This window comes from Delphinapterus leucas, chromosome 19 (assembly GCF_059928025.1).
Source record: "Delphinapterus leucas isolate spDelLeu-1000000601 "Yukka" chromosome 19, BTC_Dleu_Yukka2, whole genome shotgun sequence".
NCBI lineage: Eukaryota > Metazoa > Chordata > Mammalia > Artiodactyla > Monodontidae > Delphinapterus > Delphinapterus leucas.
This window is the reverse complement of record NC_143147.1, coordinates 53,710,509-53,736,354: the sequence shown is the minus strand read 5'-3', so window position 1 is coordinate 53,736,354 and position 25,846 is coordinate 53,710,509. Positions and strand designations below refer to the sequence as shown.

The 25,846-nt window shown below is 52.8% G+C and overlaps 1 protein-coding gene across 1 annotated transcript; it reads left to right on the top strand.

Moving 5' to 3' along the window:
• The first annotated feature begins 5,582 nt into the window (after positions 1-5,582).
• On the top strand, positions 5,583-25,825 carry WNT9B (Wnt family member 9B). Its single transcript, XM_089901833.1, has 6 exons — positions 5,583-5,662; positions 5,851-6,193; positions 19,078-19,166; positions 22,393-22,649; positions 24,210-24,475; positions 25,352-25,825. The coding sequence occupies exons 1-6, from the start codon at positions 5,583-5,585 to the stop codon at positions 25,823-25,825; spliced, it is 1,509 nt and encodes a 502-aa protein (XP_089757959.1).
• Positions 25,826-25,846: the final 21 nt, after the last annotated feature.

The following is a 25,846-nucleotide window of genomic DNA, read 5'->3' as shown; positions in this document are numbered from 1 at the left end:
CTGGATGATTTCTCATTTCTATTTCCTTAGAAAGTTGTTTTTCTTGTCTTCCTCGTACCCTTCCTTCCTTCCTTGTTTTCTTTCTTTTGAGCCGTGTTAGTAGCCGTGGCTTGTCCAGAACACCTTTCTGTTATAAAACACCCAAAAGTAGACTCTTTCATTAGCGCTTTGCCAGTGGGATAGCTCTGGAGTGGATTCTCAGTAGTTGAAGGCAGAAAGCATGCTGCTCGGTGCTGCTTGCCCGGTCATCTCACTGTGTTCTAATGCTTCTGGAAGTGGGAACCCAGGGGGTGGGTATGTATATTCATGGTGAGCCCAGTACCCAGGCAGAGCACAGGCATATATGTCACCTGACGGTTCTGAGTTCACTTTTGGGGACAATGGAGCAGGCTGTTTGAAATTGGGGTTGTCCATCCAGATTGCCATTTCTCTACCTACCTCTGCATTCAGTCTTCCTTGGTCAAGCTCAAAGATGCTGTTGTGGGACTTCCCTGGTGGTCCAGTGGTTAAGACTCCATGCTCCCAATGCAGGGGGCATGGGTTCTATCCTTGGTCGGGGAACTAAAATCCTGCATGCTATACGGTGTGGCCAAAAAAAAAGATGCTGTTGAATCAAGGCTGGAGAAGGGCCTGAAGCAGGGGCGGAGGTGCAAGGAAGCGTCATACCACCTTCCATACAACACAACCTCCACTCAGATCATAGTTCAGGAGCAAAGAAGGCTAGGAAGGGAGGAAGGAACAGAGGTAAGAAGGGCTCGAATTGGAATTGCCATGGGTGACGTGTGCCCTGCCAGCTATAGCACAAGCTCCCCAAGAGAGGACAGGAGCCCTTCCTATAGAAGAATAGGTAGATGGATGCCATAGGAGAATGTCCAGGAATACCTTCCCGGTTCCCCTCCCAAATATTTTTCCTGCCAATGCTTAAAGTTCTACCATTAGAGGGACTTCCCTGGCAGTCCAGTGGTTGAGACTCTGCGCTTCCAATGCAGGGGGCCCGGGTTCGATCCCTGGTTGGGGAGCTAAGATCCCACATGCCTCATGGTGTGGCCAAAAAATGGGGGAAAAAAAAAAGTTCTACCATTAGAGATTTATTCTTGTGCCTTTGTTCCCTCCCACATTTAAGAAAAAAAAATTTCATTATAAATGTTAAATATGCTTGCGATAGAAAATTGGAAAATACAAAGAGGATAAAAACATTTTTAACACACATTCGCAACCTCCAAGGCACCCACAAAAAAGTAATATCTTCGTATCCTTCTCTCCCATCTTTTTGGCTGTTTTCAAGCATAGTTGTGTCTCCCACGTGTGGAATTCTGTGGCCCACTTTTCCCACTTAGTTTCAGTCCTATTTCAGTCTGATGTTCTGGAAAGATCAAGTACCCAGCCACCAAGTGCCGATCAGTCCCATAATGCTGAAGACGTTACTTACCTTTCTGAACTCCAGTGTCCTATCTGTAGAGGGGGGACAGCGATGCCCCATGTGATACCTCATGGGCCCCTGGGACCAAATCAGAGAGAGAGAGAGAGTTAAGGCCAGTTCAGATGTGCTGGGGTAGGACGGATGGGAGTGGTCAGAACAGAACTGGTTACAATGAGGCCATAACACAGAAAGCTAGGTCGCAGGGAGTGGGGGAGCCCAGGCAGAGGGACAAGTGAGCGCGCCCACACCTGTCCGGTTGGGTCCTCCCCGGGACCAGCTCCCCTGAGCAGCCATGCCTCGGGCTTGGCTTGGGCGCTGGTGCCTTCCCTCCGAGCCACTGGGTATCACTTGCCCCACTTCCTGTTGGGTCGAGTCTATTTCCGGTGCAGCCCTGAGGGTGGTTAGAGAGAGATTGCCAGCCTGGAATCCCTCATTTCCACTTGCTCACAGCCTGGTGGTGAGCACAGAGGGTCGTGTGAGTGCCGGGCTCTGCCTGGGGCCTGGGCTTGACTTTGGAGCTCTGGGGGACCTGGGGTCAGACAAGGATGAATGGCTCCTGGGGGTTTGCTTCAGGCAGGGTGGCCTGGTCTGGGGGCAGGTTTGCAGGGAGGATGAAGAGGCCTGAAGCTGGATTTGATACAGCCTACACAAGCCTTTCAGATCACTCATTTGTGACCTCCATGGTGTGTGTGTATGTGCGCTTGCGCGCGCAGGGGGCCAGGAGAACTCCATCCCCAAGCCGTGGCTGCCTTGGGCTGGTTCTTGGAGACAGGTAGCTGCATGTGGATGTCTAAGAATGCTTCTCTGGCATACCTGTGTGAACGTGTAGGTCCGGGAGCAGCTGTGGGTCTGCCTAGGAATTTAGACAGCCACGGGGGAGGTATGGGGGAGTCTGTGTGTCACTGAATGCCTGGACTTGTGTTGTAGAGTGTCAAGGTGTGCGTGTGTGTGCGTGTGCGATGGAGCATGTGTCTGGGCACGGGAGGGGGTGTTTCTGTGAGCATGCACTGTGTCAGAACAACACTTTCTATCTCTGCAGCCCCATAAAAAGGCCTTAGACCTAAGTTACAAGCTGACGACAACACACATTACCTGAGTACATACTAAGGGCTAGGCCCTGTGTCAGGCCCTGGAGATAGAGAAAGAAGTAAAACTCACCCTCCCCCCCTCCCCCCCACCCCCCATTGAGGAGCTCACGGGGCAGAGCGGGAGGTGTGAGGAACAAATCATTATGGCCCAGGCTGTAAGTCCTGAGGGCTGATCCTTGTGTCTTTCCTCAGGGGTCCCACAATATCACAACTGTGGAGATAATCTGTTTTCACCATCATCTCCTCCTCCAGACTAGAGCCCCTTAATGATGATTGGCACTTAGGAGGTACATGATGCTCTGTAAGGATGAATTATGCAAAAGGCCACTGTGAGTCAGGCTATGCCTGGGTGGCCCTCAGCCAGCCGTGGCCAATCATGAGTGACAAGCAGTGTGACCGACCCACTGGGGCTGGGCTTAACTCTTGCTTCCACTACTTCCAGCTGGGTCACAAGCACCAGCTACTTAATCCTCCTGAGCTTCACTTAACTCATCTGTGCAATGGGAATAATGATTGCCCTAACCTCTCAGGAGGCTTGAGGCTTCAGTGAGACGTGCTGGACCCAAGGGTGGGGTTCACACCATTGGCTGGTGGAGGCTCAAGAACTTCCTTCTGAGTTTGGGATGAGCAGATGCAGACTATTACATATAGAATGGATAAACAATAAGGTCCTATTGTATAGCATGGGGAACTATTTCAATATCCTGTGATAAACCATAATGGAAAAGAATATGCAAAAGAATGTATATATACGTATAACTGAATCACTTTGCTGTACAGTAGAAATTAACACAACATTGTAAATCAACTATACTTAAAATAAAATTTTTTTAAAAAGAACTTCCTTCTGGATATTTCCATGTGTATCTCACCATCCAACCACTAACGTCCCCAGTGAATCTTTGGTGTTTTCTCCAATTTCCCTGCATCACAGCTTTAACTGTCAGATGTCAACATGTAACTTTTATGAAACGTTGGAAATGTGTCACTTTGGGAGAATGTGCCTCCCCCTCCTCACCCCCCCCTCCAGGCATGTGGATGCTTGTGTGTACTTGTATGTATGGTGGGTGCCCATGGGCATGAGGACAGGAGGGGCAGCTGGGGCAGCTCCCTCCTCACCTGCCCGAACTCAGGTGCCCATTGGGGTGGCTGGCGCCTGGTGGGGGCTCTTTTTCCTCTCTGACTCACACTGGTCCAGCTTGGCCTCCCCTCCTCTGAGCCTCGTTGAGCCTGGTTCAAGGTCTTACTAGTTGTGTGCTGGAGCTGGTTTGGACTGGCTTGTGGAGCCACCTGTGCAAATCTCTTCCTAACTCCTTAGATCAAGGATGATGCCACATTGGTAGCTTGAAATCAGCCACGGTGGCAACATTTGCAGCACGGGAATCTGCAAATGATATAAATCAGACTCCCACCCACCCCGCAATGCAGCACACCACTGGTCATACCTGCAGTTATAACAACCCCTGATATTGAGTGCCAGCACCTGCTAGGCATTTGGCATCACTTTTTTTTTTTTATTTTTTGGCCGTACCACGCTGCTTGCAGGATTTTCGTTCCCTGACCAGGGATTGAACCTGTGCCCTTGGCAGTGAAAGCATGGAGTCCTAACCACTGGACCTCCAGGGAACTCCCATGGCATGCACTCTTATTTGCACAAAAATCCTGTGAGATATTTATCGTCATCCCCATTTCATATCTGAGGTTCATAATTTACATGATTTGAATTCATGTCTCTGGCCACCACACTGGACCGTGTGCCTCAATAAACAGAACCATGAGATGCGATATCGCTGTCAGAGTTGTTAAAGATCATTCATTAGCTAATCACTCCCCTCATTGGACAGGGGAACTGAGCCCAGAGAGGCTCACTATGGCTGGGGGCTTCCTCTGTTAATATTGCAGCTCCCGTCTTCCCACCAGTCTCCCAGCGCCTTTGTGTTCACAAAGCCAAGGTCACTGTCACCTGATGTTCTGCATGCATGGTTGATTTTTTGGAAACTTTACATGCAGATCTTGACATTCAGTGCAAGTTCTATTTTGTTTTGCTTGATTTGACCCAGTGTTCAAGACTCTCAAAAACATATTAAATCTTGCTTGGGCCATTTGTTGTATGCCTCCCTCCTAGATGGGTGCCACACACTGCCTTGATCACTGCACCTTCGCTGCAGGAATTGGGGTTAAACTTTAAAAAAGAATAAGCAAGACAGAGCTTTATGGCCCAACACTGGACACCTCCACCCTATCTGACAGAAGTTCTGGCGTCTACACTCTTTGGAAGAAAGCAGGTTCCTCTCCCACCCCGATCCTGGCTCTGCCTGCCCCCACTGACCAGAGGATCTGCATTTTTGTTCCATGAACATCAGCAAATGCTCACTGAGACGTCCTCCCTGACAGTCTCCTGTTTAGAAACTGGGCTCCCTTCTCCCCACTCCGCTCTGACCAAGGGACCCCCCCCCTGCCCCAACCAGGACTCCCTTTGCCGTTAGACGTGCATTTCTCCTGCTCTGGAAGAGCGGCTCTGCATCCACAGCCGGCCCTGCCTTCGGAGTCGTGGAGGCTGGGCAGAGGGACCCGCACCGGCCCGTCTAGAGAGCGGACGAGACACTACTTCTGCTCAGACTCCAGGCGCCTTCCTCTTTCTACGCCGCCTTGTTCTTTGGGGGAAGGTATCCTGCGTGTGCCTCCACCCCGCCCGGAGGGGCAAAAACTCCCTGGTCCCCGGCTCGTACCCCCATCTTCGCCTCTCCAGGCGCGGGACCTTCACGTTCAGCCACCGCGTCTCCAGGCCCGCACCGCGTCAGGTGAGCTCTCACCTGGGGAGGGTGGGCGCGGGAGCTGGGGGCGGGGCGGGGGCGGACCCGGGGCGGTGGCCCCACCCGCGACGGGGCGGGGCAAGCCGGCGGGGCCAATGAGGCGGGGGGCTCGCCGCCTGCGGGGGTGCGCAGCCAGCGCCGCTCCTGTCCGCCCGCCCGCTCCGCCCCTCCGGGGTTTAAAGCCCCGCGGGCGGCTGGTGGCGGCGCTGCTAGCGCTGAGCGGCGCGAGGAGATGCGACAGGGCGCCGCGCCGCCGGCATCATGCGCCCCCCGCCCGCGCTGGCCCTGGCCGCGCTCTGCCTGCTGGCGCTGCCCGCCGCCGCCGCCGCCGCCTACTTCGGGTCAGTGCCCGCCGCGCCCCGGCCCGCCTGCCTTCCCCTCCTCCCGCTGCAGCAAGGCCAACTTTTCCCTTCCGCTGGCCCTGGCCCCGGCGGGATCTCGAACTCAGACCTTAGCCCCGGTGATACCCAGCCCCATCTCGGGGTCGGAGTTCGCGCCCAGAACGCCTTCTCTGGCTTCCCCGACTCAGACCCGGATCCCACCTTCTAGCGTCCGAGCTCTGGTCCCCTTCACCGCCGCTCTTCTCACCCCGTCCTGTCCGAGGCCTCATCCCGCCCACTCGGCCGGGTCTCAGACCCCCACCCAAGCTCCCGGACTCTGCAGGCGTTTCGGACCTTGTCCCCGTCCTCCCCGGGGCTCCCTGTCCCTGCCTGTCCAAAGCGTCCCTCCCGCGCTCGGATGCCCTCTCGGATCCTCACTCGGTGCCCTGTCCGCCCCCGTCCTGGGCTCTGTCCAGCCACCCGTCCTTGCCTGGGGCTCCCTGCCGACCCTCTGCCTTCGCCCCGCAGAGCGGAGACCCGGAGGCTGGATGGGTGGGGTGGGTTTTTACCGAGGCCGGGGGAGGGGATCGCGCTGATCCAAGAGGGATGCGGGAACCTGCGGACCGTGGGGAGTGTCAACTGGAGAGCGGGAGGGAACCGTCTGTGGGGGAAACCCAACCAAATCTCAGACCTGGCGTCGGGTGACTTCTCAGGAGAATGACGAAGAGAGTAAGAGGGGAGGCGGTATACATGATTGGAAAAGGAGGGTCAGAGTTGGGGGTGACAGCTGGGGAGAGAATGGGTGGGAGTGGGCAGTGTTTGAAGAGCAAGTTACAGGGCAATTGTCCCCCCTTCTCTGACCCTGAATTGCAGGGACTTGGGGTGGGAGATGGGGTCGTGGGTGTGAAGGGACTTTCCTGACCTCCACCCAAAGCCTGTTCTAAATATATACAGTCTCTTACTTTAAATCATGGCACTTTTTGTGATCCTCACCCCAAATCAAGGTGAGGTTTACAGTCTGACCCCAGCAAAGGCAAAAACAAACAAGCAAAAACCAAAAAACATAAACCACCAAGCAAGTGACCTGCCAGAGACTGCTCTTAAGGACCTGGCAGGGAGGGGGCGAATAAGGGTCTGAGAGGGTCTGAGAGGTCCTGCACAGGCTGGAATAAGGGCTGTGGGCTAATTTCCAGGTCATGACCCCTGGTTAAAACACGCCTTGGCTGTGGGCAGTGGCCGCTCCTGAAATATATAGCGGGTGGCATCAGCCCAGACCCTAGCTCAGGGCTCAGCTTGCTGGTGACTTGGGAAGATCACTTAGTCTCTGGCCTCATTGTTCCCTTTTGTACAGAGAAGGGGCTAAACTTGATATGACTGAGCCTCTCTATCCACTTCAAGAGCACTGTGCATTCATGTTCGTTTCCCAATGATTTCAGTCTTGAAAAGGCACTGCTCCTGCCTCAGCAGACAGGATAAAATGGTTATAGGGCACAGACTCTGGGCTCAATCCCCAATCCATCTGGTTGCTAGCTGTGTGCTCTTGGCCAAGTCACTTAACCTTTCTGTACCTCAGTTTCTTATCCTTAAAATGAGAATAATAGTGCTTATTTCATATGAGGATCATGTGAGTTAGTACATGTAAAGCACTTAGAACAGGGTCTGGCACATAGTAAATGCTCAACTAATGTTACTAATTATTAAGGAGATACAGTGTCTTGATATTCCAGCCCCAGCAGGGGTTTCTGAGCTGGAATGGAAAGTGGGGGCAGGAGAGGGGTGTGGACAAATGGTGCCTGCATCCTCTTGGATATCAGTTCATTTTCACAATCCTTGTGTTTGCTTGGGTTTGGAGGTTGAGGATGGGGCAAGGGCCAGATGAGATGGGAGGAGAGGGGCTCCAGGAAGCTGGAGCCACCCAGGCTGGTGTGGTTGGAAGGGAAAGGAGTTTGTGGCAGTGCACGGGTTTAGAATTTGAGGGCCGTGAGCAAGGGGGCAGTCTTGGAAATGAAAAGGGAGATGGTGGATCAGGCATGGGTTGGGGCTGAGAGGGAACCTCTTCCAAGTCGTGAGCCCCCCTGGACAGAGCTGGCAAAATACACTCAAGCCACCACCACCCCAGTCTGGGGAGGAGGAAAAATGTTCAGAGAATAAGCTAAAACTGGGGTTTTGTGCTGTTCTGTGTTTGGTCTCAGAGAACAGACAGGATGCAGCCCGAATTCTCACTGAGGAAGCCCTTTCATGACTCAGTTAGGCCAGGTTCTCCATCGTACTATCCGAATTCGCTCTCTGGAAGGAATCTATAACACTGTAGTGAGAATGTGAGGCAATGTGCTTCTCCCCCCTCTAGGTCATTTGCATCTGAAGTCTCATTTCTGATTATAAGATCAAGTGTTTTGGCATCCTGATAAAAGAAAATTCAGACATCAGGAGAGCAGGTGAGGCCAATCTTCTTGGGGCTTTTAAGATCATAGAATCAGGCTTTAGAGTTGGAAGTGACCCCCAAAGTTTCTCTGGTCTAACTCCCTGCTTCACGCAGGTCATGTATTATTATTCCTGTTTTTCAGATGAAAGAACCATCATCCCCAAATCAGTGAGCCAGCAACTGCTTCTGGTGCTTTTACTTGAGCCTAGTACCTAATTCTGGTGATGCCGATAATAACGTAACTAGTATTGCAGTTTACAAATAATTTTCTTGTTCAGCCCCTCTGCCATCTGATCCTCAGACCCATTCTTGAGGTATACAGGATGGGTGTAAATAGTTCCCAAAAGGAAACTGAGGGTGAGAAAGTTTCAGTGACTCACGCTATGTCGCACAGCAGGCTAGTGGGAGAGGCAGGATAGAAACCAGGTCCTGCCGCCAATCTGGACTCTTTGTTCTACAGAGAGTATTAGCCACTAGAGCTAATACTGTGTGGTCACCCAGGAGAGCTGCAGCTGCAAAGGAGCTGCAGAGGGTGAGGAGGTAGAGGGTTGCCCCCTCCCCTACTTGGTTAAATCTGTTAGATTCTTGGCTGTAGCGGGATGGGTGAGGTCACAGCATTCTCCTCTGTCCTCAGCAGTGAGATAGGATGCACTGAGCCCTGCTCGGGTATCAGGTGGGCTCCCAGAGGATGGCACGATGACAGTGGGATGGAAGGTGGACCAGGTTTGTCCTGGCTCTGGACCACTCTCAGTGTTGTCCACGATCGAGTCACTTGCCTTCAAGTTCTTTAGCACCTGGAGGTCCTAATGTTCCCTAACCAGCTGGTCCTGGCTTGGAAGTCTAGGATTACTCACGAGCTCATGTTTTGGCTCAAATGGCTTGGGAATTCTGCAAATATTAAGTTCTGTGGTGTTTTATAAATGAACACTCACTGTATTATGTGATGAGCTGGGTATATGTTAGGCCTTGTCAAAAGTCATCTCAGTGAATTTTGTATCTAGAAATAGTTCCTGCGGATGCAGCTTTTAAAATCGTAGTTGACTTTGGTGGTGCTCTTTAAATGTGTGACCTCTGCCCTGTTTGGGTTTCTTTCCTATCTAGGGATGGTACAGATCCGTTTATGAAAGCACAGGCTTTTGAGTCATCTAGAACTTAGTTTGAATCCTGGTTTTGCCTGTTGCTAGCTGTGTGACTCCAGGCACATGTCTTAACCTGTCTGAGCTTTGGGTGATGATAATACCCATCCTAAAGGCTGGTGTGAGGCTTAATTCAGACAACGAATGAAAGGGCCTGGTAGGGTGCCTGGCACATACTAAGTGCTCAGTACAGGCTCACTCTTGGTGGTTGCTAGGGTTCTAACCATCTCCTTGGGTTGTGGAAGTGTCATCATTGTGAAGAAGCAAAACACAACCTTAATTTTTTTTTCCAAATCAACATTACATGCAATAAAATGCATGTATTCTAAGTGCACGGTTTGGGTTTTTTTTTCTTTTTTTTTTTTTTTGTGGTACGCGGGCCTCTCACTGTTGCGGCCTCTCCCGTTGTGGAGCACAGGCTCTGGACACGCAGGTTCAGGGGCCATGGCTCACGGGCCCAGCTGCTCCACGGCATGTGGGATCCTCCCGGACCGGGGCACAAACCCATGTCCCCTGCATCGGCAGGTGGACTCTCAACCACTGCACCACCAGGGAAGCCCCCATGGTTTGGGTTTTAACAAATGTATACCCTGTGTAACCACCACCATGATTGCTATATGGAACAGTGCCATCATCCCAAAGGATCCCTTGTGCTCCTTTGCAGTCAACACTCTCCCACCAGCACCCCCTTCACCACTTCCCTGCTTTCTGTCACTTTAGTTTTGCCCATTGTAGAATTTCATATAAATGGAATCATATGGTATATAGCCTTTTGTGTATGAATTCTTTTGCTCAAAATAATTTTTTGAGATTCATCCATGTTGTTGCATGTATCAGTAGCACATTCCTTTTTCCCTGCTGAGTAGTATTCCACTGTATGGATGTACTGCAATTTGTTTATTTATTCACCAGTTGATAGACATTTGGATCGTTTCCAGTTTGGGGCTATTCCAAATAAAGCTGCTATGAACATTCATGTTCATCCCTTTTTGTGGACATGTTTTTATTTCTCTTGAATACATATCTAGGACTGGATATTTGGATCATATGGTCATTTGAATGTCTTTTTCTTTGGGTTATTTGCCTTATTGAGTTGTAAGAGTTCTTTACATATTTTGGATATAAGTCCTGTGTCAGAAGGTATTGGCAATATTTTTTCCCTGTCTGTAGCTTGCCTTTTCATTTTCTTATTGTTATCTTATGAAGAACAGAAGATTTTAATTGTGATGAAGTACAACTTTTGAACTTTTTCTTGTATGGTTTGTGCTTTTTGTGTGTCTCATCCAAGAAATCTCTGCCTATTAGAGGCTGCAAAGATTTCCTCCTATGTTTTCTTCTAGAAACTTCATAGTTTTAGCTTTTACACTCGGGTCTATGATTCTTTTGGGGTTAATTTGTGTGGATGGTGTGAGGTAAGCATTGAAGTTTATTGTTTTCCACGTAGATATCCACTTGTTCCAGCACCATTTGTCAAAAAGATGATCCTTTTTTCATCGTCATCTTTGTTGCAAATTAATTGACCCAATATATAAGGGCTTATTTCTGGACTCTCTATTCTATTCCATAAGCATATCTTTAGGCCAATACCACAGTCTTGATTACCGTAGCTGTATGGTAAGTCTTGAAACCAAGTACTATAAGTTCTGTCCTTCTTTTTCAAAATGGTTTTGGCTACTCTAGATCCTTTGTATTTCCACATACATTTTAGTATCAGCTTGTCAATACCTGCAGGAAGGACCGCTGGGATTTTGACTGGGATTGCATTGCATCTATAAATCAACTTACAGATGATTGGCATTCTAACCAATTGAGTCTTCAGGTTCATAAACCGCCCGTATCTCTCTTTTGGGGGCTTTTAAGGTTTCTTTCAGCAGCGTTTTGTAATTTTCAGTGTATAGGTCTTGCAAACATTTAAAAAATTATTCCTAAGTGTTTTATGTATTTGGATGTTTTTTTAAAAACAGTTTTAGGAATTGACCGGGTCCTGAGAAAAACACGGTTGGAGGGAAGAAAGGGTAAAAGAAATGTTACTGCTTTGGGGTGGTGGATTGCAAGCCAAACATCACTGATAAGAATCATTGTATTGGGGGAAGGAATTTAGGCTAGCTTGTCTCTGGGCTCAGCTGTAACCCGTGAGGAGCTGGGCTCTAGAGCTAGGGTCAAACCAGCCTCCTCAGTGGACGGTGGTGGAGTTTCTGAGGCTGAGTGGGGAGGAAACAGAAGAGAGAGGAGCAAGGGGTCTGGGGGACACCTGCGCTGGAATCTCCTAAGGAAGAGAGGTCCTGGTGCCTTTAGGCTTGTGTGCTCAGGTAGAAGTTGGGCTCAGGAGGAGGTGGGCCAGGTGCTGTGAGGGAGACCCTCACCCTGGCATCAGCCTGAGCAGGATGGGAGCCAGCCTAATGCCCTGCTATAGTGTAAGGAGCGCTGGACTTGGAATCACACAGATCGAGTTCAAATCCTCCAGCCAACCACTTACTAGTTGTGACCCAGAGCAAGTCAGTTAACTGCTCTGACCTCAGTTTTCCCATCTATAAAATGGGCTTGTCCTTACCTTGTAGGGTCGTTATGAGGGTTTTATGTATATAAAAGTGCTGAAATGCTCTCCACATGTATGGAGTCCAGGAAATCTAGTGGCCTGTCTTAGAGCATCCCAGGTTAAGGAGTATCTTTTTGACATCTGTTCCTTCCTCTCTTCATCTTTATCCAGTCGTTATATAATTTGAATCCTTCCCATACTCAGCCCTTTATGTGCATAATCTCATTTAACCATTGTGACATCCCAGGAGGTAAATGCTGGTGGAATTATCCTCATTTACAGGTGAGTGGGGGTGTGGGGGCAAGCTCAGAGAGGCCAAGTGCCTTGCCCACAGTCACAGAGCCAGTGGCGGGCAGCACCTAGATTTGAATTCTAGTCTGTCAGAACCCGGAGCCAACCTCTTCAACCCTGCCTCCTGCGCCTGTTGACTACCAGCTGAGGCCTGCCTTCCCCTGGGCAGCTCTGACCCTCTGAGCCCTCCACCCCGTAGCCTACATCTCTCACTTGGCATATGTCGTAGGTATCTCTCGCACTGCATGTCTTCAACTCTTGCTTTGTTACCTAATTTTTTGTGTGCTCACGTCTCCGATTCGTGCATAGCGCCCTTTAAGCGGAAGTCTTGGGGCCCTGTTGTTGGTTGACTCCACCCACGGTCCCTAGCATTGCTTCCTGGTCCACAGTGAGTGTCGGAGTGGGCAGTCCCCTCTCCCTTTTGCTGACCCTTCCTCGCCCCCAGAACCTCCCTCTCTGCCCCATCATGTTTGCTCTTTCTGCATGGCCCTCTCAGGCACATGCTGCTTGGCCACGACCTGGCCTCTGTCAGCATAGGAATGGGAAGCAAAGCAGAGAGCAGGCACTAGCCCCCATCAGACTCCGGAGGTCAACCACACCTGGCCTTCCATGGGAATCCTGGGGGCAGCGGAGATGAGCTGGGGGTGGGGCAGACACCTCAAGCCCAGACCCTCTCACTGGAGAGGCTGAAGAGAGAGGGTGAAGGGTCTCAAAGAGTCAAGAGAAAATCAAACCACCATGTTCAGTCTGTCTTGGAAATTCCAAAGAGACCAGTTTTAGGGCAAGAGCAGAGAAGGTCTGCTTTCCCCATAGTGACAATCCCTTTGAGGCCAGATGTGTTTCAGATTTCAGGAGGTTTCAAATTTTAGCAAGATAATATAATACTCATACCACGTATAACATCATATCCCTAGCAAGGTATAGGGCAGCCCCCAGTAATCGGACACGATTATTTTTGCAGAAAAACATCTACATGCTGGGATAAATATAGACCATAAATATTCTCACTTTGGCTCAGGCCAAGTCTTGCTGCCATATGAGTTCGCCACAACTGTACCCCAAAATTGTAGTTGTCGGAGATTTCTGGAGTCTGGAATCTTGGATAAAATTTTGTGAACCTGTCACGTGTCATCACGAGAGGTTGGGTACATTGAGTTTTAAAGAAAGACCTGGGCCGAGTTCTCACTGTGTATCAAAGGGAGGCTCTGGCTGCCCAAGCACAGCTTATCCCCAGAAACTGGGGTTCAGAGGGAGGCAGCCTGGCTCTCCCTGTCCCCATAGGGGCTGAGCTGGTTGGAGGAGTCAGGGTCTGACTGACTGAGGCCAGACTGCCCTGAGATCTGGGTCGGTCCAGATCCCAGTTTGAGGGCTGGGGCAGGCATGGCCACAGGGAAGCTTCTCCAGAGCCACACCTCTCCAGGGCCACGCCCTTCCAGAGCCTTCGAGGCTTGAGCTTGGGAAGGTCTGGTGGTGAGGATGGGGGATATTAGGTAACCCCTGCAGCCTGGGAGTGAGACAGCAGGGAGGCCAGTGGTTTGGACCTGGGAGTGGAGGGGACTGAGGGAGAGCCTGGAGCTATACTCTGCCTGGCAGTTAATACCTGAGGGATGTATGCAGTCAGCAGGTGCCTGGGTTGGGGATGGGGGCGCCTCAGGGGATGAGAAACCAGGACCTCTGCCAAGGGGGTTACAGCCTACTTGGAGAGACTGTCTATACAGCCCTGAGGAGGAAGAAAATAAGTGAGCCGTGCAGAACTAATGGTACTACATCCGAAAAACTGGGAGAAGACAAAGAAGTTGGATGGTTAGAGTGGGATGGGGCTGGCAAGTAAGGAGGACTTCCTGGAAGAGGCAGACAAGCATCTTAGGCTACTAGAGCTGGATAGGGCCTCAGGATCACCTTTCCCATTCCCTGCATTTTTGAGTCAAGTGTTGAAAAAGGCTGTGGTTATAAGAGTCCAGGGGATCCACGAGGGCTTTTAGACTGGGAAAGGCAACCCAGGTAGCAATTACAGCATGAAGAAAGGCATGGAGGTTGGACTGAGTTAGCCATGGCAGGAAGACAAGGAAGAGCATGGCCTGGCGTGAGGGGAGGGGCCCTTTGTTACAACCCTGGTTGGCTCTGCATCCAGGAGATTCCGAGGTGGGAAGTTGTCCTGGTCCTGCTCTGGAGGACCCTGCTGTATTCTCAGGGAAGCCATTTATAACTCCATCCATACCCTGGGGCTGTCCTGACCACTCGGGCCCTCACTAGGCATACTCAGGGAGCGGCTCCTTGACCAGGCTGGAGGTTCCTGCTATCCTTAGGGCTGAGGGGAGGGGTGTGGAGGGGCATGAGCCATCCCTGGGACCTGCAGGAGGACAAATGGAATCTGCAGCATGGAACATCTCCTCCGAGAGCATATGTAAACTGTGGAATTGTCCACATCACAGGGTGATCACACACAAGGCATTCACCAGGGGCCAGGCCCTCCCAGGGCCCACAGCCCAGCCTGAGCCTGCCTGTCCACAGGGATAAGGGTGACCATCCAAGAGCCTGCCAAGCTGGTTAGTTGGTCAACTTACCATGGTTAAAAAAACTTGGCCAGGGCTTCCCTGGTGGCACAGTGGTTGAGAGTCCACCTGCCGATGCAGGGGACACGGGTTCATGCCCTGGTCCGGGAAGATCCCACATGCCGCGGAGCGGCTGGGCCCGTGAGCCATGGCCGCTGAGCCTGCGCGTCCGGAGCCTGTGCTCCGCAACGGGAGAGGCCACAACAGTGAGAGGCCCGCGTACCGCAAAAAAAAAAAAAAAAAAACTTGGCCAAAGTTGGCCAGCCCATGAGCCAGGATCCCATGGTCGGGGCAGAGCTGGGTGTGGGTGTTGGCTGCCCCAAGATGATACAGCATCAGCGACTACTTGCCTTTCCCTGCCATCCCCATGCTGTGTCCCCTAAACGACTCCTCCCCTGGGTCAGGGCTGGGCCTGTGAACCCAAGAAGCTGGGGAAGCTTATCTTAAGGCTTCCAGCCCCCCTTCTCTCCTCCCCTTCCTTTCCTCACCCCAGACTTCCCCTTTCTCTCTTCTCTTCATGATCCCAGGCTCTCTCCTTTGAGCTTCCTCTGTCTAGCAAAGTATGTTCTCAGGTACTGGCATTATTATATCAGACTCTCACACTTCAGTATGAATTGGCAGGCCACTGCTCCAAGCTTTATTTCTGACTCTTGGCTGAAAAGAAACTGAGTTTTAGACTAGGGTCCTCTCTCCTTTCAGCTGCTCAGGGGGCCAGAGGAGTCCTGACCAGTCTTCCTTCCCTTCAATCCTACCAGCCTTGCGTTCCGATCACCGTAGACATTTACTATGGTGAAGGCTGCTTTTGCTTCCCTGAAGTGTTACATTAAAACTGAAAGCAGAGAGACCCGGGGTGCAGTCCCAGCCCTGCCACCAACTCAGTGGATCATCTTGGACAAAAATCTTACATGAACTTCCAGGGCACCAGACAGATCAAAGCAGAGACTTGCATACTTGGCAAACCTCTTGCCTTCCTGCCTGCACTGCAGAAGCCTCTGGGGTACCTCCCAGAAGCCATCAGGGCAAAACATCTGGACTGGGTGATCCTGAAGGGTTTCCCCAGCCCTAGAATATAATGATTCAAGTGGTGTACATTTGGACCCAGCCAGGGAAGTGGGGGAGATGCTTATCATCCCAGACTTGTGAAGGGGAGGGATTCCTTTGCACAGGAGTGATTTTGGTACCCTCCATGGCCACTGTGCCACCTGATCCATCCATGCCAGGGACAAAGACTTCCCCTCCTCAGCTTCAGCCTGAGCCTGAGTGGAGTGGCAGGGAGACAGGAGGAGGAAGGGGGAAGCATTTCCTCCACAGATGTTGCACCAGCCAGGCTCTAAATACCCGAGATTGTTGAGATGCAAAGCAAGCTTGTTGGGCGGCCTGCTTGCTGCCCACTTAGCTCCTGCGCACCGGTCTCCACGATGCCATCCTCAGCAGGCAGCCGAGTCGGGCGGCTGCAAAACAGGAAGTGGAGCTGTTCTGGGAGAGATAAAGCCCACAGCTGGGCCAGTCTCTTTTCTCTCTGAGCCAGGGGTGGGCTGGTGGGGGGCGGGGAGGTGTGCTGATTCAGTCCTCAAGGTGGGTTCTGAGGCTAAGAGGTGGGGAGGAAAGGAAGGCTGAGACCCAGACAGGGATGTAGGGAGCAGTCTGGTTTGTTTTGGTCTTCTGTGGCCTGAAGCTGATGCTCAATATTGATATTTAAATAAAAGAGTGAGTGAAGGGATGGGGGAGGGGGAGTTGGAGGAAAAGTGGGAAACGGTACCTGCCAAATTTGCCATTAAGGCTGCTCAGTAAGGACATCCTCATGGAGGACGTATGAGGTGACAGTGAGTCTTGTCAAGGAGAGAGGAGTCTGAAGGATGGAGAGAGGGATGTGCTTCTCAGCAGAGTAAACCTCAGGGCCCCTCAGATGGCGGGAGGAGAGGAGAGGAGCCAGGGGTGTGGAGGGGGCCCCTCTCTGAAGAAGGACTGCCCGGAGCCATGTGCCCTCTTTTCCTGGGCCAGACACTGTCCTCACTAACTCTCCCCTGCTGGGAAGAGGTGGGGACTGGAGAGGGCAGGTGGGGGTGGGGAGTGTAAGTGTCAGTGTGAGTGTGTGTGTGTGTGTGTGTGTGTGTGTGTGTAGGGGGATTTAGTGAGGGCGGGAGAGGTGGGCCAAGATATTTGAGATGAAAGCACAAAAGGTGCACTTACCATGCAAATGGCCCTGCAGCGGAGGAAGCCTGTTATCGGAGCATCTAATAGGGTTTTGCGGGGCCAAGGCCAATGCTCCAGGCAGGGCAAGGCTTTCCTGGTTCCCAGGTAGCTGCCTGCAGTTGGCACCAGCCCTGGTGCCAGGAACAGCTCCTGGTCCCTCCAGCTAAGTGTCCAGACAGGCTGGCATTACCTGGTGTCCTGGGAACCGCCAGTCTTGTCCTGTGCCACCCACCTGCTCACCCACCCACATCCCAGGGGCGGTCTCCTCTGGAACCATCAGACCCTCTCAAGCAGAAACAGGGATGGGGGTGGGGGTGGGAGAACAGAGCCTGGGCACCCCCAGGTGATGGGAAGTGCTCTACACCTGCCGAGCCTTCTCCAGAGAGCTCCCAAGAGCTTCCTTCAGCCACCTCTCCACCCCGGGCCTCCCACTACAGGCAGGAGGGGACTGGCTGAGGTCAGGGTCTTACCCAGATGGTGTTAGGAGATCTGATCCAGGTCCCTGAGCAGCTATTGTTCCTCTGGGACCTGGGCTGGTTCAGAGCCTTCTCCTTCCCTGCCCCTTGGGGTCTGGGGAGAGTTTGCAGTGCTCTGAATCCAGCCAAGTTCCCTCCAGACTGTGAGCTCCTTGAGGTTATGAGTGTGTGTCCCAGCACCCAGCACAGCACCTGGCACGTAGTAGATGCTTAAGAATGACACTTAGCTGGAGCTTACCGTGTGCCAGATACTGTTCTAAGAGCTCTACAGATGTTAATTCATTTAATCCTCACAATAACCATGTGAAATAGGTCCTGTGATTATCTGCATTTCACAGATCAGGCACAGAGAGGTGAAGTGCCTTGCCCAAGTTAGAACAGCTAGTAAGAGGCGGAGGTGGGATTTGAACTGAGGCTCCAGTCATGCTCTCCCACTAGTCAAGGTGTATTTGTTAGATAGAATGAGCTCAGGGGGTGAGTGGACATCCCTGGGGTCACCAGTGAGTGAGGGCAGACCTGGGACCAGACTACCCAGGCCAGAACAGCTTTGGGGGCCTGAGGTCCTTTGGTCCCCACACTCTAGCAAGTGGTGGGTGATCATTCCAGGGTGAACTCTAGTTCTGCTCAGGGGTTCGCTGGTCCCTGGTGTCCTGTTGACCATAGACCAAAGCAGTCTCCTGGGAGGCTTCCCCAAAGCCTGGGAGAACCTACTTTTGCTTCCTTCAAGGTCATCCCAGATGGGGCAGCTTTAGCCAAAACTGGATGGTGTGAGCCTTGCGCAGGGTGAAAGAAGGCATGGGCGGGAAAGACCAGGCATGGACAGAGGGGGTCTGGGGGCGCGGGATGTGAGATGAAGTCCGGAGGGGCACCCTTGGCTTTTCCCACTTTGGATGGAGATGTGGTGGCCTGGAAAGTGGCTGGGGAGGCTCTGGGGTCAAAGCCAAAGGCATCTCATTGTGTGAGGGTGGGGGCTTCCAGTCTTATCGACCTGACCACCAAGGGCCATGGGCTGAGGGTGCAAAGGACAGAGGGGCACAGGCTGGGGGCAAAGAAGGGAGGTGAACGGAGCCGGTCACGTGGGGTGGTTGCTTTCCTAATGGGACAAAAGAGGCCGGAAGTCAACCTGGGAGAGCCCGACAGGAAACAGGAATGGGGGAGACAGACCAGCTGGGCCAAAGCAGATGCAACTGATGGGGAAGGGTTGGTCCCAGGTGGCTCAGGGGCACTTGAGTCAGGCAGGAACCTGAAGGTGCTCTTATCCCTCAGCCCAGAAGGGTAACCAGCAAGTTTACAGGTTATTTGTCCTCTGCTCTTCAGTCCAGAACACCGCTCGCTTGCTTGACTGATAGCGTCCCACCTGACCATGGGGAGGTGTCTTCATTAAAACCCCAGATTTTGTCTGGACTCCTTAGACTCAACAAAGCTCACTCGATCTTCTCTGGTTGTACATCTTACCCTCAAGATGCAACTAACATGTAGAGCTTTTTGCAGAAGGGCTTGGGGGGTGGGGTTCTCAGGCTTGGAGTGCCAGATAGAATGGTTTCTTCAATGGGAACGGATCATGCCCACGGACCCCGGAATAGATTGGAACCTACAACACCTAGAATTCTTCTGAGGTCCAAGAAGAAACCGTCTCTAGCAGATGCCATGGCATCCACAGGGCATGTGTCAGAGCATTTACTAGCACTGTTTAAGGAAATCAGTTGAGGTATTTTCTAAGTTTGATGTCCTGCCACTATTTCTTCAAAGAAAAAATGGTCCCAAAGTGCAACATAGAAAACAAATGAAAGGGAAACTGGGTCCTGGTATGTCTCTCGGTTGTCTTCCTAGGTCCTATGGGGGCCCCTGAGGCAGTGTGAGGGGGCCTTTTTGGAGAGCAGCCCTGGGCAGACCAGGGCCCAGTACGGCCTGAAGCTCCTGTGCGGTTGGCTGCCTTTCCTGACCATTAATCGCTACTAAGTGTCATTACTGCTAATAAAATTAACCGACTTTATACTGGACTCCTGGGGCCATCAATCACAGCGTCTATTACACGAAATTAAAAAAACAGTGGCCTGTTGATGGGAGGAAAATGTGTTTGCCGAGCCTGGCTCACAAGTGCAGCGTAGGGTGTGCTGGTACTCCACAGCTGTCAGAAGGTGGTGATCAGGGACGGCACCCTTAATTAGACAGACTGACTCTCAGCCTTGACATTGTTCTACAGATAGGAGTGTCTCAAGTAAGAACAGAGATGACCACAGGGAGACTCTGGGGCCAGGCGCTGAAAAGCTCCCCAAATTCTCCCTCCCGTTTTCACCTCTGTTCCTCTCTATGGCTTTGGTTCATTCTTTTTCTCTCTCTTTGGACCAGCTTTCTATCTCTTGAGTTACAAGCCCAAAGAAAGAGAAAACAACTGTATGCTCTCTTAAGTCGAAGAAAGAGAGAAAGCAAATGTATGCTCTCTTAAGTCAAATTCCAAATTCCCAGAGAAAGAACTGATTGGCCCAGCCTGGGTCATGTGATCCTCAGTAGTCCAATCAGCAGGCCAGAGCAGCAAGATCATATGGTATAAAATGGCCGACAGTGTAGCCATGTAGATAGAAGGAACAGGTAGGCAGCCAACCCAACAAGTGTCTGAAAGAGTAATTTAAAGGGCTTAGTAATAAGCACTCAAAATGTGGTAGATAAGGGAATTCCCTGATGGTCCAGTGGTTAAGACTTGGCACTTTCACTGTTGGGCCTGGGTTCAATCCCTGGTCAGGGGATTAAGACCCCACAAGCCACATGGCATGGCCAAAAAAAACCCCGTGGTAGATAATATTATATAATAGAATATAAATTATACATTATATATTATATAATATAGCTATAATGATATAAAAATAATAGCTATTGTTCTTATAATGGAATTTGATCCTTGAAGGATCTGCTGTCCTGTTGGCCAAAATTCCCATCATTCCCTGCTCATTCTCTCATCTGTTAATCACTACTACAAGGGAGATCCCAACTTCTGAAACACAAGAACTGCGTGAACAGAAGTTGCCCCTCACACCAGTCCCTGGTGTGGGGAGGAAGACATTTGAGGGGCTAGATGGCTGCAGCCCCCAAGCTGCCCTCCACACCGGAAGTCAGTCAGGGTGGGGTCTCCTGGGCTGGAGTTGACATTGGGTTCTGCTCTGGACCTGCCAAGGGTCAAGCTCTAAGGGTTTCCTGCCAGACTGCAGGGAGGGGTTTGGGTGTAGACCTGGTGGACTGGAAATTTACCCATTTGCCCCCAGATTAATGATTAACGGGTCCCTGCCCTCACCCTGTCTGGGAGGGGAGCCCAGGGCCAGGCTGGGCCAGGAGGAGCCTGATAGCATCTGTCTCTGCTCGGGGGTTTCCGAGATTTTCTCCACACTGGGATGGCTGCACCTGATGGATTTGGGATCTACGGGCACTTTCTGGGGGCAGCTGGGACCCGGCCAGGACCCACACCCTCCCTGGGGTAGACGGGGAAGGTGTGGCATCCAGCCAGATGTCCTGGCTGGGGCAGGTGGCTCCAAACAGGAGAGCCGTGCCCTTGGCTCTGTGGGATGTGCGCCTCTCTGACCACTCAGGGCTTGGCCACAGGGCTTGCCTTGGCTGGGGGCACTTGAGCACTATGGGGTGCAGCCCAGACCTGGCCACACAAGTGACAAGTGCCACATCCAAGCAGGAGCTTTAAGAGCCATCGCCTGGTTCCACCTTTGATCTTTTACCACGGCCACAAGGCCAGCAAATTCCAGAAAGGGGCTGCTTCCTCCAGCCTGGGTGCCGGAATGATATATATTTCACCCACTCCGAGGGCCACCAGGGTACAGGACAGCATATATTTTGAACTGGGAGAAACATCTCATGGACCGCTTCTGGGCGGAGGGAGGGTGAGCTCTTTTGTAGTCCAGAGGGCATGGGTTCGATCCCTGGTGGGGGAAATAAGATGCCGCGGGGCACAGCCAAAAAAAAAAAAAAAAAAATCACTGTAGTCCCCACCTTGCTGCTGATCTGCTGTAAGACTCAAGTTAGTCACTGCCTCTTTGTAAAACCTTTGTTTCCTTATCTGTACAAAGGGAAGACTCTGCCCAGGTTAGAGAGTAAAACATCTTGCAAGAGGAAAGAGTTTTGAGAAACTCCAGCTAGCAGGAAAGTGAAACAGCAAGTCCCAGGCCCTGTGGTTAGTAACTTTTCAAATAGTCCTCCCAGCAGCCCCAGGAGGTAGTGAGGATCACACTTTCCATTTTCCAGAGGAGAAAATCAGTGCTTCTAGGTTACACAGCTAGGAAGTGACAGGCCACTGGAACGTGGCAGCCTGACGTCAGCATCCATGGACTTCAGATATAGTAGAGCAAAGAGTCTGGAGCTGGTGGCCTGATGCAAATATACTTCCTTCATGTTCATCCACCTGTCAGTCCATCCACCCATCCTTCCTTCCTCCCTTCACCTCTCCATCCTTCCACCTTTCCATCCATTCAGGTATTCCCTAAGTATCTTTTTGTAACAGGCATGGAGTGGCCCGATGATTAAAGATCTCTCTGGGGATTATGGAAACAAGTTAGGTTGGCATGGCATTACTTGGGCAGCAACCTAATGTAAGGGAGAGAGGGATACCAGGGAAATTGGCTGGACGTCTTCTTACTGTCGACATCCCTCTGCCTGCCCCTCTTAGGAACATACAAGCCAGGCAGCAGCCTATGCTATGTGCAATGTTTCCCAAACTGCCCTGATCCCCAAAGCTGCCCAGGGAATGTGGAAAATATACAGATTCCCAGGTCCTGTTCCAGACCAAGAGAAGCAGAATTGCTAAGTATAGATCCTGGGCATCTGTATTTTTAATAAGCACCTCAGATGATTTTTCTGATTGGGCAAGTTTGGGGAATAAGGTGGGTAAGAAGAGCAGAGACTTTGGCTTCTGGAAAACTTGGGTTTGAGATCTTGTACTAGCTCTTGTTATAAGCACCTTGGTTTCCTGCTCTGTAAAATGGGGGCATGACCCCATGGGGCCAGCCTCCCTCCTAGAAGGGCGAATAGTACAGCCCCCAGGGAGGCCCTTCCACTCACCTGCCCCACATTCTTAGGGATTGTCATTCTTCCTCCTCCCCTGTCACGACCCAAGGGTCACTGGTCTCCCTTCTTTCTTGCCCCCTCTAGCCTAACCGGGCGGGAGGTCCTGACACCCTTCCCGGGTCTGGGCACCGCCCCTGCCCCAGCACAGGGTGGGGCCCACCTGAAGCAGTGTGACCTCCTGAAGCTGTCCCGCCGGCAGAAGCAGCTCTGCCGGCGGGAGCCAGGCCTGGCTGAGACCCTGCAGGATGCCGCACACCTCAGCCTGCTCGAGTGCCAGTTTCAGTTCCGGCATGAGCGCTGGAACTGCAGCCTAGAGGGGAGGACGGGACTGCTCAAGAGAGGTAGGGAGGCGGGCTGGGAGGAGGAGGGCTGGGGGGAGGACTAAGAGGAGGAAGGCTGGGGGGAGGAGGGCTGGGAGGGAGGAGGGCTGGGGGGAGGAGGGCTGGGAGGGAGGAGGGCTGGGGGGAGGAGGGCTGGGAGGGAGGAGGGCTGGGGGAGGAGGGCTGGGAGGGAGGAGGGCTGGGGGGAGGAGGGCTGGGAGGGAGGAGGGCTGGGAAGGAGGAGGGCTGGGGGGAGGAGGGCTGGGAGGGAGGAGGGCTGGGAGGGAGGAGGATTGGTGAGGAGGAGGCTGCCTTTCCCACTCCAACGTTCCCAAGACCACGTTGCCCTTACGAGCCCAGCGCAGTCCTGAGTAAGAAGGGTCCTGGAGCTAATGAGGCCTAGCTTTTCCCTGTTTGGCGGGGGCAGGGGAGCAAGGAGGACACAAGAGAAGAGAGGAGGAGCACAACCCATTCCTGGAAGAGCCCACAGATGAGACGGGTGGTCCCCCAGTCCCTTCCCTCAGCCTCCATACACACACACACACACACACACACACACTAACACTCACAAAGGTATGAGAGCAGTTAAGGAGGGATGGCAATTAATAGTTGGCCAAGTGACATGACACAGGCCAACAACAGACTTCATTTGTTCATTGACTCACCTGCTTCTTTGTTGGTCATAAGCATCAGTCTATCCCTCCCTCCCTCCCTTCCATTCCCACGCTCCCTCCCTCCCTCCCTTCCATTCCCACGCTCCCTCCCTCCCTCCCCGCCCACCCCATGTCTCCACTTGGCCATCATTTCAGTAAGCATCTGGTGAGGCTCTCCGTGAGCCACACTGTGCTGGATGCTGGAGATACGGAGCCGAACAAGACCCCATCTCCCCTCAGAAAGCATTCAGCTCAAGTGGGGGAAAAGGTCATCCTGTGACTATCACCAAGCATCAATGGGTTTTTGACAAAAAAGGGAGCGATGGTGGATCAGAGCAGCCCACCCCCTTTTAGGCAACTGTTCCCTGTGGCTGGGAGCGTCTGAGCAGAGCTGATGCCCCCCCCACACCTCAGTGTCACAAGCACCCCAGGTATATCAGAGAGCAGGTAGAAGGTAGCGAGCTCACAGGGGAGGCCAGCTCTGGGCTGCATCCCATAGTGCAAGCGTTGTGATTGTTTTCAGAGGATCAGGGGCTCAGAAACGGGTTGGTCCAACTTGCTCACACATCAGCTTGGAGTCAAGATCAATGGTTTAACGCAGCTTCGCCACTCGCCAGATGCCCATGTCACTTCTCTCTGCATCTGTGTTCTCACCTGTTTAGTAGAAGGAGAAGCCCCTGTCTTGCTGCCCTTAGAACCTGGGCACACACTTCCTTGGGAATTGGAAGTTCCATTTAAACAGCAACTTGCATGCTGAGTTTAAAGGGCAGGTGACAGGGAGGCTGCCCTGAGTTGTGCCCTCAGGTTCACAGGCCCTTCATCCTGCTTGCCACAGTGGCCCCACCACCCACTCTATCCTCAGAGGGCAGCAGACAGCCCCTGAGCCCACTCTCCTCCTCCCTCCCGATCCCCCCGGGGCCCGGCCCAGGTTTCAAGGAGACGGCTTTCCTGTATGCGGTGTCCTCGGCCGCCCTCACGCACACTCTGGCCCGGGCCTGCAGCGCCGGGCGCATGGAGCGTTGCACCTGTGATGACTCTCCAGGCCTGGAGAGCCGGCAGGCCTGGCAGTGGGGCGTGTGCGGCGACAACCTCAAGTACAGCACCAAGTTCCTGAACAACTTCCTGGGGCCCAAGAGAGGAAGCAAAGACCTGCGGGCACGGGTAGACGCCCACAACACCCACGTGGGCATCAAGGTGAGCACGTTCCCGGGTCACCCAAGCCCTTCCCAGCCAGAGTGCAGGGCTGGGGAGCGAGGTCTCTAGGCCATTATCCGCCCTGCCCCCTAGCACACACATAGAGCCGGCCCAGAATGAACCTCATCCTTGCAACCAACATTCCTTGGGCATCCATTCTGGACCATTACCAGGTACCAGGAAGTAGAGAAGGATCCTGGGCATCACTGTCGGCTGGGCAGCAGGTGGGAGCTTGGCTCAGGATGGGGCCTTGGTGAGGCAGAAACGTGTTTGGAGAAGGGTCTCCATTCCAAGCACTGGCCTTCCTGGAGGTCCTAGAAGCCAAGGTAGTTTGAAAACTGAGCTGGTACAACCCCTGTCCCTTCTCCATTTTACAGATGGGAAGACAGAGGAGGCCCAGAGAGGGGAAGGAAATTGGCTGAGGTCACACAGTAGTGGGAGGGTGGGAGGGTAAAAAGTATCTAGGTCTACTCGGACCAGAAAGCTGGGAGAGGCTAGGCCTCCATTTCTTTAAGAAATTGAGTTCTGTGTTCTGTTTCCTTATCACTGAATTTGTGTAAACCAGGGCTGCTGTGCTCAGTTGTGCAAGCTGTCTGCTCCACAAGGACTTTGGGCCAGGGGAGGAGCTGGGGCTAACATCCAGCCCACACTGCTCTCACCAAGATGTGAGGACCGTCTCTGCCCAGAGGAAGGGGCGCCTAGAGCTAGTTTGCACTAAGGTGCCACGTGGGCCAGCTAGAGTCTTATCTGCACCCCCCCATGGGGACCTTCCCCTGTCTCTTTCCCATCCTCCTGTTGTTCCCCAGCCAGGGTTGGTGCTCTAGGGTCTGTGGGCCCGGGTCTCTGACCACGCCTCCCTTCTGCCTCTCCTCGCAGGCCGTGAAGAGTGGCCTCAGGACCACGTGTAAGTGCCACGGCGTGTCGGGCTCCTGCGCCGTGCGCACCTGCTGGAAGCAGCTCTCCCCATTCCGCGAGACAGGCCAGGTGTTAAAGCTGCGCCACGACTCAGCCGTCAAGGTGTCCAGTGCCACCAACGAGGCCTTGGGCCGCCTGGAACTGTGGGCACCAGCCAGAGCAGGCAGCTCCACCAAGGGCCCGGCCCCACGGCCTGGGGACCTGGTCTACATGGAGGACTCACCCAGTTTCTGCCGGCGCAGCAAGTACTCGCCCGGCACAGCGGGCAGGGTGTGCTCCCGGGAGGCCAGCTGCGGCAGCCTATGCTGTGGGCGGGGCTATGACACCCAGAGCCGCCTGGTGGCCTTCTCCTGCCACTGCCAGGTGCAGTGGTGTTGCTACGTGGAGTGCCAGCAGTGCGTGCAGGAGGAGCTTGTGTACACCTGTAAGCATTAGGCCCCCTGCCCAGTGTGCCAG

What these genes read in the sequence shown, in the direction of transcription:
- WNT9B (XM_089901833.1), top strand. Translation starts at nt 5,583, where the DNA reads ATGCGCCCCCCGCCCGCGCTGGCCCTGGCCGCGCTCTGCCTGCTGGCG. An exon ending in GCCGCCGCCGCCTACTTCGG is followed by an intron (nt 5,663 to 5,850) that starts GTCAGTGCCCGC and finishes TCCCCGACTCAG; the next exon opens with ACCCGGATCCCACCTTCTAG. An exon ending in GAGACCCGGAGGCTGGATGG is followed by an intron (nt 6,194 to 19,077) that starts GTGGGGTGGGTT and finishes TTGTCTTCCTAG; the next exon opens with GTCCTATGGGGGCCCCTGAG.